The sequence below is a fragment of the Perca flavescens genome, chromosome 10 (assembly GCF_004354835.1).
Source record: "Perca flavescens isolate YP-PL-M2 chromosome 10, PFLA_1.0, whole genome shotgun sequence".
Classification (NCBI taxonomy): domain Eukaryota; kingdom Metazoa; phylum Chordata; class Actinopteri; order Perciformes; family Percidae; genus Perca; species Perca flavescens.
Window position 1 is genome coordinate 33,531,141 of NC_041340.1, and position 13,909 is coordinate 33,545,049.

At 40.0% G+C, this 13,909-nt stretch overlaps 2 protein-coding genes across 2 annotated transcripts in view; one reads left to right on the forward strand and one right to left on the reverse strand.

Annotated features, from left to right (window-relative positions):
- Positions 1-9,421, reverse strand: hdac3 (histone deacetylase 3). The gene is made up of 15 exons (XM_028588870.1): positions 9,124-9,421; positions 8,243-8,325; positions 7,947-8,089; positions 7,083-7,164; positions 6,697-6,753; positions 6,550-6,605; positions 6,326-6,459; positions 5,950-6,030; positions 5,340-5,413; positions 5,008-5,072; positions 2,421-2,510; positions 1,855-1,913; positions 1,309-1,388; positions 1,047-1,204; positions 1-257 (listed from the first exon to the last, which is right to left on the reverse strand). Exons 1-15 carry the CDS (start codon positions 9,176-9,178, stop codon positions 188-190), a joined length of 1,287 nt encoding a protein of 428 aa, XP_028444671.1. The 5' UTR covers positions 9,179-9,421; the 3' UTR covers positions 1-187.
- The window catches only part of si:ch211-159i8.4 (matrix-remodeling-associated protein 5), a 71,242-nt gene continuing 60,450 nt past the window's right edge, over positions 3,118-13,909 (forward strand). The window contains exon 1 of the mRNA XM_028588868.1: positions 3,118-3,525. The gene's annotated coding sequence lies outside the window, so the exon portion shown is untranslated. The remainder of the gene's footprint in view (positions 3,526-13,909) is intronic.

A 13,909-nucleotide genomic window follows, 5' to 3' on the forward strand; every position in this document is an offset into this window, starting at 1 on the left:
TATATATATATATTTTTTTTTTTTTGTTTAGAAAGAGAACCTACAGAGGAATAAAAGAGCAGAGTCTGAGAGTCTTTTTCAGTCACTAATGTCCGAGTTTCTGTTTAATCTGCAGCGATGGCGCCATGTTCGCGGACCGCAAAAAAAAAAAAAAAAAAAAAAGCTCTGCTGCTTTCACCCTCCTGGGTCAAATCTCCACGTCGCTCTCTTTATCGTTGTCGTGGTCACCGTCGTAGAACTCGTTGGCTGCCTCCGGCCTGAGGAAGTGACATCATGGACAGCCAGTTACAGCACAGGACGTTTTGAAGATTTGAGTCGTGCAGTTACAATATTTTAAATGCATGTGTTGCACTCAGAGGTGGAGAGTTAACAAATTACAATTACTGTGGTTGGGGGTGATGCTCGATCACGGAAGGCTTGCATCATGTGGACGCTTCGACAGTTTTGTTGTCATTACTTAGAATTCCTCATGGGGGGGGCGGCAGAAACTACGCGCTATAGCTTTAAGTAAAAGTTCATCCAAGTAAAAAAGGACTTTTTGTTGTCCTCGGGTCAAATTTGACCCATTTTCAAAAAGTCTTCTTTCCACCAAATTGTTCAAAAACATAACGCAGATTGGTTCCATACAACCATTACTCTCTACAAGTAAAATAAATGATCGGTTCAATACTTTCATTGAATTTGGGTGCGTTATTCAATTTTATAGCGTTTGAAAAAAAAATAAAAATAAATAAAAAAACGTTAGACGAAAGTGACAAAAAATGTTGGGGAAAAAAAAACGTCCCAAAAAAGGTGCAGAAAAATCGACAATAACATCAAAGATTTGTGACAAAACAAAGTGACCAAAAAAGTGACAAAAACATCGGAAAATAGTGACAAAATCTTTTGAAACGAGTGACATTTTTGGAAAAAAGTGTCACCAAAAAAATATAAAAAAAAAAAAAAAAAGTTGCATGGTCGATGGGAAGACAACACAAAGTCAGTTTTTTTTGTACTCTTTCAACCTCTGGTCTACACTCATCCTAGCCCCGTGCGGGCGCACTGACCTGGTGTAGTTTTCCTCGCCCCCCCTCTCGTCGGGGTCGGGCTCGTCGGTGCGTTCGTAGCTCAGCATGTCGGAGGGAACGTCGTGGATCTGGACGCTGGGCGCGTGGTTCAACATCTTCAGGTTCTCGAACACCGTCTGGCGGATCTGCTCCAGGTACTGCAACACGACACGCACGCGGTTACAAAGACCGCACCAGACGGGTTAATGCTACGGCTGGGCGCCCTGGGGGAAATCAAATCTCCCGATATCTTTTGTCTCACCTGTCTGGAGTTCTGGTTTTCTATCCTGGTGCTGACATCGGGGTGCAGCGTGAAGTCTGGAGCAAAGTACTCAAAATACTCTGCAGAGGACAGAAACGAGGAGGAGGACGAGGGACAGAGATAGGTCAGCAAAAAAAAAAAAAAAAAAAAAAATGGACTTCCGTTGAATTCTCACTCAAATAAGAATAAAAAATAAAAATCGCATGCACTCAGACGTAACTTTAAAATGTCAAATCGCTGCTCTTCCAACAGATGGTGCTGAAGGTTGAACACACACACACACACACACACACACACACACACACACACACACACACACACACACACACACACACACACACACACACACACACACACACACACACACACACACACACACACACACACACACACACACACACACACACACACACACACACACACACACACACACACACACACACACACACACGCCTGATATGGCAGCCACGTTGGACAATGAGCCAACGAAAAGACATCGAGGGGCGGTGCAGGTACATCATCCCAAAAACTGAAGGTCCAACTCACCGCTATAAGGCAGCTCATCACTGATGGACTCGTCCAATAGCAGAGACGTCTCAAAGGTCCTACAACAGGACGGAACCAAACGGCTGTTAGTACAAAGCCCAGATCTCCCCGAACTCAGAACTAGGGTTGGGCATTGAGAACCGCTTCCAACTAGAATGGTTTAAAAATGTCCGATTCCAATGAAATCAATTCTTTATTGGAATCGTTTCGAATCCGATCACTGGCTCCAAATTCAACATGCGCGCATTTTGGTTTCCGTAGAGGCCGCCATACTTCCGGGTGCTTGTTGTGTTGCAGCCACGGAGTGCAGTAAGCGGCGCTCTAAAGTCCGGTGAAACTGTAAATCACCACTGAATCCAAATCAAATGTTCCTCTTATCTGTGAAATTAAGCATGTTGATCCTGTTTCAACTCCACCCCTCAAAGAACTGGAAAAGAGAATAGATAAGAACCGGAATCGAAAGGAAGAATTGTAATCAGAATTGTTCAAATCTAACCGATGCCCAACCCTACTCCAAACAGGTTGCCTCCGTAACAGCACTTTTTGGTGTAGGAAGCCCAACTCACCAGCAGCGAGCCACGTTCCTCACCGTGTATCCTCCGCCTCCCAGCACCAACAGAGGGATCTTAAAACTCTTAACAAACTCCACACACTCGCTGAAAGACAGAGAGAGAGCAAAGCAGAACCACGTCAACATACATACATACATACATACATACATACAGGCTCCCAATGAACACAAAAACAGAATAATCGAGAAAAACAATTACTCAGCTCATTACGTTTTGCAAGTAAGCTCTTATTTTCTCTCGTGTTCTGAATGACAAAATAAAGCTTCAATAGGAAAAGTATTAAGTCAAAGTTCACAGTTGTGTTTTTTTACTGTTGATTTATTTAACTTTTTCCACTGTTTTTAAGTACAATAATTGCAACATCTTTCCAGAAGTAATTGTGTTAAATTATCGTGATTTCAATATTGACGAAAATAATCGTGATTATATTTTTAACCCTAATCGAGCAGCCCTAACAAGCAGTTTGTTGTACTTTAGTAGAATACCAAAAGTACACTTGATATCGGTTTATTTATTGCACGTTATCGCATATTTTCCTCATATCGTGCAGCCCTAATTAATAGGCACACACACAAGTCTTTACTGCTAGGCTAATGGTACGATAGGGTCAGTACTGACATGTGACACACGAGTGGGGGTGTGTTTGTTTGTCTCAATTAAGCCCAACGAGCTGCAGGTGTGGGGAGTGAAATCAAGCCAGCCAGCTGCAGGCTGCCCCAGGCAGTGGGACACTCATTCAGAGAGTGATTCCGGAAGGAGGGAAGACGGAAGCGGCACGTAGCAGGCCGGAGCTGCACGGAAAACACGATGGGGAGAGAGACGCTGAACTTGAGACGGTTTCTGGTTGAGGAGATGTTTTTGTAAATGCACCTTTTTAAAAAGCTGCAGTACAGAAGTCAGCCAGAGAGGCTGGAGCTGTTGGCAGCACGCGAGCAGGCTGGCGTTTGGTTGCTCAAACTGTATCCCACGTATTCGTCACCACCGTCAGATATTTATAAAAAGCAATAAAATCAGGCAACTACAAGGTCAACTACATTCCTGAGGACCCCGTTTTCAAATCTTCAGCTCTACTGCATGCTTCAAGATCACTCAAGCTCCCGTAAGTTTGCCATTTTCTCTTAACCTTGTTCATATTTTTGGACACTGCTACTGTCACAACCATGTCAACACGGTCTCTTTTGTATAAAAAAAAAAATTATTAGTTTAGATTATGACATACATGTATAGTTTTTAAGAAGAGGCCTGAAGTAGCTAGCAACAGAGGGGAAACAAGATGGCTAATGTGAACAACTCCTGCATATCAGGTGAAAGTAGGTTTTTACGTACTGTCTGACAGTGATGACAAAACCCTCCAAATGGTTGGAGGAGGCTAGAATATAATTGTTTTTCACAATAAATACCAATATGACATGTAATGTTTCAAAATTATGTATATAGTTAGTTTTTCTACCTCTGTACACATTTACATTAAAGAATCAAGCAATTTAACTTGCACCATATAAGAAACGTTCCTTTTAAAAAAAACTAAAAACAGTGATCAAAATCTACATTCCTGTCTCTTTTAGATTTTATTTATGTAATTCCCCCTATATTTCTTCCATACAGGCCTACACTGCATGCTGCTAGCCTTTAATAACTGTGTTTCTTTGCTATACGAGCCCAGGTTAGCTTGGCGTGCTATAATACTAATCTCTATCACTAGATGTAATGCTAGCACTGCGTATAAAGTAGACCATGTACTGTAAAATGAAATGAGTCAAAACTCTTTAATGTTAAAAAGGACAATTCGGCGCAAAATGAACCTAAGGGTTAATAACCTCTGTGTACCGAGTCGACCGTTCTCTGGGATCTGTTCTCATGCTAATCGAATGTGTCTCTAGCTTGAAACAAGCTAGCACAAAACCGGTGATAACGCTAGCTTTTGGGGGCAGAGGGTAAATCTCTAATTCTACACCACTAACAAGGCTCAAAATAGCACCACACTTCAACGGTAGCATAATGAGGGTCCCTACATGTAAACCGAAGCATAGAGAACTTTGTAAGTGTACAGACAGTTTATTAAAAAGATTATAAAGACAGTAGCGTCTTCATCTTTACATGCGGGCGCCATCTTGCAACCAGTAACGTAGCTCAAACACGGCGTTCGTCGTTTGACTGGTCATGACTTCAATAATTGTAAGTGCAATATTTCGGTCAGATAGACCACATCAGGAGTTAGGTACTTGCTTTGGCAGCAAAAACAGACTGTTTTGTGCATCGCATAGTAGTTTGGTCATTGGACAAAAACAAAAAATACTCACTCCAGCCCAAAGACGTAAATAAGCCTTCCTGAACTTATTTATAGCCTTTTTAATATTTGATTATTTCTAGTGTTTCTACGGCTTCAGCTTCTTTTAGTTCCATGATTATACACTATTGTTTATTTTCCCCCTTGGCGAATATTAGGTTAGGTTACTTTAACCCAATTTGCCCGCTAATATCACCGTTACGTCTCGTTTGCTGTTTGGAGCTGCTTGACAGTTTCCAAATGACAGCGTTCACTTTAACCAGGGTGCAGCGATTTAAAGTAAGTCTGTCTCACCCATGTCCGCGTATACTGAGGTTGAAGCAGCCCAGTCTGTCGCAGCCCAGAGAATCTGCTCCACACTGGAAGAGAATAACACACAGGCTTCACATGTCTCATCACCCTCCGATTACATGCAGCCCTATAATCTATATATAATAGAATTATGTCTAATTTTAGCCAGATAATCACATTTTATAAATAATAAGTTTACTTTATTTGGCCCTCATCCCACTAAGACAATCTGTCATTTCTCTCACACACACACAGACTAAATGATCCATTAGCTGCGATGACAGGTAATTAAACTGATGAATCCGAGCATCAGAGACTCAGAGTTCCAGACTGACCTGTAGAACGATGCAGGTTGGCTGGTAGAAATCCACCACCTGTTTAATAACCGGCTGGAACAGCTGCCTGTAGCCTGAAACACACGCATACAGATGTTGGCCAGGGCTCCGCTGATGATGAAGCTCACAGCAGTTTGAATCTTCTGAGCCAACGTGACATCATGACTTAGCGTAAACATACACGCCCACTTTCTAAAGCCAAGTGGCGTGTTATCTGCACGCATTTTGAGTGCCGTATATAGCGACGGTTGGGTTTAGGAAACGTGACACGCGGGACACGATCCCCGGTCTCCTGGCTGAAAGTCCTGTGTTTGACCCATCCTCCACCCCAACCAATCTCCCTAAGCAGATTTTCGCCCTTTCATACTACTCTCTACAGCGTCAATTCACACGCAATTGCAAAGTAATGTAAGTCAATTAAGGCCAAACGGCATTGATAGACACGCTAAAAAGCGAGTATGCGTCTTGATAACACGCCAATAATGACCTACGAATTGGCGTGTCATACATACGCCACTTCATGAGATCAGTCTGTCTGAGCTCTTATGTGTTGTTTCATACAATAGGTATTACATTTCAATAATGAAATCTGTGCAGGAAGAGAACTCACTCTGGTCATCGATACCGTCTCTGAGGGGAACGTTGAGGCAGTAGTACCGGCCGCTCTCTGCTCCGACCTCATACATGTCACCTGCAAACACACACTAACTAAATTAATTCTATTCAGTTATTTAAGTTATTGAAGCAGCTCAAGTTACATAGTTTGTCTACTTTAATGAGCAAAACGTGCCCAACAAATATGTCCCTATTGCAAAGTTTTTTCATTTGTTTGGTCAACTGTACACGTCCTACACTTAACAAGAAAAATGGCTAAAAAATAAGTGTTTGTCCCATGCAGATGAAAAACACTCTGAGATGTGTCCCGGCTGTAACTCTAAACAAAGAGAGATTGATTTAATTTGTTAGATGCTGAAAGCAACGCGTACCTGTTCCTGGAAAAAAGTAGTTCCCGTATTTGTGGAAGGACACAGTCATGACGCGGTCAGTCAGGTAAAAGGCTTCCTGTACGCCGTCACCGTGGTGAATGTCTATGTCGATGTACAGAACCCTGGGGTGGTATCTTTTTTTTTTAAAAAAAAAAAAGCACATGAAGAGAGAAACTGACACAGGCAACACCTGAAGAATGTTATGAAACGGAGTGTCCTCTTACTTGAGCAGCTCCAGTATGCTGATGACTATGTCATTGACGTAACAAAACCCAGATGCCTGCAAGCACAGAAATCCTTTTATTATTTAAACTATTCACAGCTAAATGAGTTTAGCAGAAAGGGATGATAACCCTATACTCTGTTCTGACCTCAAATTTCTTGGCATGATGCAAACCTCCGGCCCAGTTGATGGCAATGTCACAGATCTAAAAAAAAAAAAAAAACAACAACAACTTATCAATTAAATATCACCATGACTCTGTAGTCCTGACCAGTCTACCAGTAGAGCTGCAGCCGCGTTAACACTGTCTGACGGCCAGTGGTTTAGGCATCATCTGCTACACATGTGTCCATCTCTAATCATCGGCCTCAGAGTGGGACAGAAAGCCAACATGGCTGCAACTGAAATAAGAAAACTCTAGTAAATCAGTTTATGTGATGCGACATGTGACATTGGAACTGCTTAAATGCCACATACCACTGATTCCCACTGTGGCAGGATGGGTGTAGGTTTATGTTTGCCTATGTGTCTTACCTTGTGGTTGAGCTGCGTAGCTCCCTGTAAGGAGGCTCCTGTGTATCTTGAGCAAAACTCAAAAAGACCTGGAAACACAGGACTGACAAAAACACAGGCACAAAATATTTTAGTTATGGTTTAGTCATTCCTTTAACAGTATCTTACAGTATTAATCTGTCTATCAGGGATGATCAGGCTTTTAACCCCTTTACCCGGCCAACTTTGTTTTATTTGAGCCTGTAGCAGGCTGTTGTGGTCTAGGATAATCATAGTCTACAAGCACAAACTAGAGACCGAGGGCATTTAGAGGATGTATATAAAAAGGGATTTCTGAGTCATTTCCAGAATTGAAGTGCTCGCCATCCAATCGCAGAAAGATGCAATTCTTGCAGAAATCTCCAAATTTCAAATGGATTTTGATACCAAATCACAGCACAGATTTGTCTATGTGGTTCCTTAAGGTTTTGGTGTCTAAATGTGGAATTTTAATTATTTATTTTTATTTCTGATCTTTGACTAGAAAAACGTGACACAGTGCTGACCTGCATCTGAAATGAATCCGTAGTTTCCCAGCTTTCAAATGCCGTATACCACTTCTATATATCTACTGTTGACCTGCTTTCACCCTCTAAACACCCCCCCCGTCCCCCTCCCCTTACCCTCTAGAAAAAAGGGGTCAGAATGCTAAGGGGTTTAAGCCGTTGACTGATCGTGTTTTTAGTGGAGCAATAAGACAAATAGCATTGCTTAAAATTAAAATGTCACATGGTTACAATGGAAATGAGACAATAAAAAAAAAAACTGCTTAACATTTGACTATGAAACCACGGGGATTTGTATGCTATAAAACAAACATTTTTGATGAATAAGAGTAATACTCACCAGTCATCTCCAACATTGAATGTGTTGAGGCTCTTGGTGAAGCCCTGCATGTTATTGGGGCTGACCTTCTGTAGGAAGTCAATGTAGTCTTCAGAGTGGAACCGACACATGTCGTGCTGAGATGCTTTGTATGGCTTGAACACCTAATTAAAAAAAAAAAAAAAAAAAGTAGTACTGATTTTAGTGTTTCTTATTTTGAATTGAAAGCATGAGATGGTATTTGAGCGAGAGAAGCATCGGCAGGCTCCGAATCTGTAACGGTAACACCATCTCTCTGTAAAGTTACTGCAGCTCACCATCATTTTCTTGTAGAGTCCATAGTGCAACACCAGACTGTGAGTCAGAGACAAACGGTGAGGCTTCATGGGGTGGCCAGCACCTGGCAGAGACAGACAGTTCAGCACAGATTTGCATTCATAATGCGTTGGGGACTTCAATCACGCCCAATATTGCAATAAGTCATCTGTATTTCATAAGCACACTGAGCAGACTCATGTATTATTGTGGTTAAATCCCTGACAGAAGCACTGGGTTGTATTTGTTACACCTAAAACAAATATATAAAATATGTCAGGCTCTTTTCTTTATGGATAATGTTCAGATTCTGTATCAAGAGAACGTGCAATAACACACGTGTGTGTGCATGTAGTTTCCATAATTTAAATCTTCAGCTGTGATGTTTTGTGTATTTTTTATCCTAATAGCATTTACGTTTTAAGTTCCAAAGCAGGTATCGTCGCGGTTACGGTGCATACTGTCGGAAAATGACACAAGGTGCGATTATTTTACTTCAACTGTATAACGTTACATATAATCATCCCTATTGTAAGTCAATCTGGAATGGCTACAAACTGACCATTTTAAAGCGTTCAAGTTACTGTATGAACTAGGTAGACATCTCTGGCAGACGTAGTGACACATTGTAATAAATTATAGATAACGTGTAACCTAACGTTAGCTAGCTAAGCAAACCACATGGTTTCGAATTTGTACAAAATATATGAAATTGTGCTATGGTGAAAACCTGCTTAACAGACCTCGAAATGCACATATAGAGCGTGAAATCCCGAAGAGTGTATATAAATACACATCCCTGAAGTTATTAGCATGTAGCTAGCTAACTTGCATTAGCACCATTTATCTTTGTAGGCCTGTTTACTACGATAACCAAACTCACCATAATGAAAGTTGCCCACGTCTGGGTCATAAAAATACGATGTTCTATTGTTCATTCTGAAAAATATTTTAGACTTTCTTCGAAAACTATGACTGTTCTTGCAGCTATAAAACCTGCATTTTCTTTCAATTAGCTAACAGATAGCCGCTATGGTAAACACCGACTACACTACGTCATCAGTTAGGGACAGATCAGCGAGGGGAGGAGGTGGAGGAAAGCTATTTATATATAAATGTTTATGGAGGAAAGGATGTGCCTGGAAAAAATAAAGTTGCGTTTTTTTAACCGATATAAAATAATCGATACATTTGTATCATGTAGGCTACTGAGAATAGCGTCTTGTCATTTTACGAGAAAGCCTCTACGAGAAATCACTTATTACCGGCTTTTTTCTACTTCCGTTTACCCGTCACAATAAAAGCTTTACTGTAACATTCAACTGAGAGATAACACAATAAAATACCATACATCATTTAAGTTACCTTTTAAACACGGGCATTACCATATAATGTAGGCCTATATAAAACTGTATATATTTTTATTTTAATATGAAAATTGCTGTATTCTTTAACAGTCATTGGTCATTACCGACCATAATTTTCAGACATATTATAGCGTTTATATATACGTTTCAATTTACCACAGGGCACAACATGGGGCCATTTTAAGGCTCCAGTAAATGGAGATTGGCAAAATAAAATAATGAAAGTTAAAGAAATTGATAAAAAAAAAATCGATATAACACATATTAACTGGAGCTTCCATCTGCATGTATATAGAAATTGTATGGCTACTACAACATTTACAGAGAACGATGCAGATCCAGAATTTAGTCACAAAATTTCACAATTAAAATGTGGAGTAATGACAGACTGTGACTGATGGCGGTGCGCCATGCGCACCCCAATCCAGCTTGTTTTGGGAGCCTATATCAGCAAAAATCTTCCTTAGTCAACCACCTGAACCGGACCAAGTACAGAGACCGACTCCGTCAGCCGGCTCTGGAATGTGAGTGTGTGTGTGCTGCTTAACAAAGTTTTTGTTCAACTACATTTTAGTGTTGCCTTGTCTTTTTCGTCAACGATATTACATGTTGATATCGCCACTTTAAAGCAACACCAAAGATTATTTTGTACCTTTTTAAAATAATGTTTCCAAAATCGTTTCAGTGGTTCATCAACTCGTAACGGGGCGAACGGCACTTCTGCCTTTGCTTTGCGGCCCTCTATCGGCTATAACCGCACTATGCAAGTTTGCCAGATAGGGTAGCCGATCTGTAGTTTCGAATGAGACATAAGAAACTACAATGGACAATTCCGCTTTCAACCTGTAGGGGGACCGAAGAGGAAAAGTGCTTTGGTGTTGCTTTAATGACAGCGGTGCTGTCTCGTCTTGTCGTATCGTTAACGAATTTAACACTGCAGCAGAGGTGTTTATTTTCCAAACCGGCTTAACGGTTAACGTTAAAGTAGGGATTTGATACATGGGGGTATTTTTCTGACGATAATGTTATTAGTCTTATAAGTTAGCAGCACACTTAAACAACCGGACCGAGGGTGAGCGTAGATGGAGGGTGAGTCTAAGTGAAAAGGAACAAGTGGTGAATTTACAGCTTACAAAAACTTAATGTTGAAATGTTGAGTGAATTTAAGCTAGACCTTTGTTGTGAAGGGTATACAAGGAACAGATGGCGATATGGCAGCACTTTTTTTTTTCTCAACCTTTTTTCCGCTGTCGTTTAGTTTTATTCAGTTTTATATCAAATGCTGTCCAAACTGCTTCAAATTCCAAACCCCAAATTCACCGGGTACCCAGGAAACCAAATGTGAAGTAGATTGGATGAAAAGTTCATGAGATATTTCAAAGACAGACGCGCACACACACACACACACACACACACACACATCCATACATACAGAGGTTCCCCGATAAGAGAGATGAAAAACAGACCCTTTTTGAGGTTATTTTAACTTATGATGTAGCCTAACACCCACTTTACCCACTTTACAAAACTATAACTCCAGCAACACTTGTACAGCCATAGACTGTAAATATAGCACAACTTTGTTAGTCCAGTGCGTCACAGCTTGTGGCCTTTGTCAGTTTCATTGGATAAAGTTGTTCTGCATACCTACAAGAGTTACAGTACAGAGTTAGAGTTTAACAATAGGGCTAAATCAGACGCTGTAACATATCCACTAAAAACAACTGGGGACAACCCTTAAGGGTTTGAAAGAAAGCATCAGTATTGGGTTATTTTGTCAAGTAAATTTTTTTTTTTTTATACTCAAAAGTTTCCTAATTGGTTTTAAAAAAAAAAAAAAAAAAAAAAATACTGATACACTGCTGCACAAAACAAAAGGCCAAATGGCTTCAGCTTGGTTTTCCCGAAACACCTTCAGACACTGTCAAATCTGCTGACACCCCCTAACAAAATACACAAAGGAGGGTTTAATTCTGAATTTTTTTTTCTGAAAGAAAAGAAAATAAGTCTTTTCATTGGCATCCAAATGGATATCCAAACAAATTGCTTGTGCTTATCTGTGATTGACAGCAGCAAAAACACAGTGCAGGTGAAGAACGGGATTTGTGCTGGCAGTGTCCACTCGTGGATTTAAGTGTGGATCGTGTTTACCTCCGAGCTATTATCAAAGGATTATTTATCATAGAATGGCACGTCACTGCAGGTTAAGGTGAAAATAACTTGAACATGAGTTCAATAAAAAGAGTTACCTGTGTGTTATATTTATTTTAAACACCTGTTCACCAATCTCTGTTCAAACAGGAGATGGATGGAGATTTTCCAGACCATACAATGAGAGGAACCAGACTTTAGGTGTTAGAGTGAGAAGCTTCAGCTTCAGAAATTCACTATGGGGATGCAACTAAAGATCATTTTCTATTATTTTGTCAGTTATTTCCCTTTTTAAATATTCATCTTTAGTCTAGAAAATAGTGTCCATCATCATTTTCCATAACAAAGGCATTGTCTTTTTCTACATTTTAAAACCCAAATATTTACAATGATATAAAACACAATAAAGCCAATGGTCCCTATATTTGAAAAGCAAATGTTTGGCATTATTGCATGATTAATAACTATGTTGTCTGATTTAGGGCTACGTGGGCGTGATTGACATTTCCTTCACCTTAACTGTTCATTTTGTTGCACCTAGGACGGAGCAACTTGCACATTTATCATTGTTATTAGTACATAGTTTGGCAACTTTATGGAAATGGGGCTTGAATCAGCAAATACTGTAGGTGAAACCACTGGTGGGTGTGCAGTGCCTTTAATTATTTTAATTGAATAATTAAATTTAATTACAACAATTAAAGTATTTACAGAATTCAGTTTTTTTATGAAATAATTAAAGGCCTTAATTGCACCCAAAGTCATAACCTTTTGTGTGCTTGTGTAAGCACAATCAGCAGCAGCTATTAGGTTTTGATGATTTCCATTCTTGTTTAATATATTTATTTTGCTTCATTTGTGCATTTTGATTTAATGTATTCATTGTTTGCATTCCCAGGAAGAGCACAGACATTCCTACTGCCCTTGATCTTTTGACTTTTCCCTCTTACTGGGCCCCTATTGGCAATTGAGCCCTAGAATGCCCAGAGCCAGGCCTGGATATAAGTATAGGGTTAGGTCGGGTTGGGCAATATGGTACTGTCAGACAATATAAATGTGTCAACTGTCAGAAGTGTCCATTCTGACCATTATGGGCAATGTTGCAAAAACAGTGAGCACGTGTACTTCGTGGTAATATTGAATTGCATTTTATGTAATTTTCTTTTATTAATCTGATACAGTACCTTTTTATTTATCATGTGTTTCATACTATAGCCAGTGTAATTGCTAATCCCATGTTAGAGGATTGGATCCATATCGACCACTACTGTTACCAGATGTTGGTTATGTGAAGCTCTCCTGTATTGTTAGAGCATCCAAAATACATAATGAAATGGTTATCTGAGCTGAATTCATGACTTACAACTCTGACATTGATGCAAGAAAAAATGAATTTTATTATGTCGTCCATGGAAATTAGTGTGTGTGTGTGTGTGTGCTGATTTACGTTGGAATGTCTGATCTGATTCTTTTTTTCTCTCTCTGCCTGCAGCTTAATGGCAGATCTTACCTGGATTGAATGATGTTGCAGGTTACATTAGGTTCAACAGGTTTTTTTTTTTTCTGTGGCCATCAGGCATCAGATGATGCTCACTTCTTTAAGAATGTATACATTGTATTAATTTCACACAGCAAATCAAGCCCTTGATATTGTGAAACTGAGAGTGCAGCTTGTTGTGTTCAATTTCACCTCCTCTTTGAGCCATTACCACAAATTGTGGAAAGCTCCAGAAAAAGCTAGTGTGGTGTAATTGGTAGCCATGCTGTGTGGAAAGGAATCCGCCGACACTGTTTCTTGATTTATAAAGGTTTATTTACATCACAGAAATCCGTATCATTTGACAAGCCCTGCAGAGCTCGGAGAGGACCCGTTTTCCCAATTCTCCAGTGGTCCTCTGACTTTCTTTGTTTTAACATGGTATATATTCTATAATGTGTGTAACATAGATGGGGGAGGAAACAATACTTTGACCAATGGCTACAAGCCAACTGGCCTTATTTTGGAGGGGCCATTGATAATGCACCACGGATGTTTTCAAGAGAGGTGTCTTCTGAAAGTAGAGTGAAGTTCATCTGGGTTTCTTTGTTACCCAAAGCTTAAATACAAATCATATAGAATATGCAGATACAATAAGATGACAATATACCTCA

Excerpts from the sequence above, each read along its gene's own strand:
- hdac3 (XM_028588870.1), bottom strand. The coding sequence starts at position 9,178 with ATGAACAATAGAACATCGTATTTTTATGACCCAGACGTGGGCAACTTT. Across the intron at positions 6,606-6,696 it reads ATCATGCCAAGAAATTTGAG|GCATCTGGGTTTTGTTACGT; the intron begins GTCAGAACAGAG and ends CTGTGCTTGCAG. Across the intron at positions 6,460-6,549 it reads AGCATACTGGAGCTGCTCAA|ATACCACCCCAGGGTTCTGT; the intron begins GTAAGAGGACAC and ends TAAAAAAAAAAG.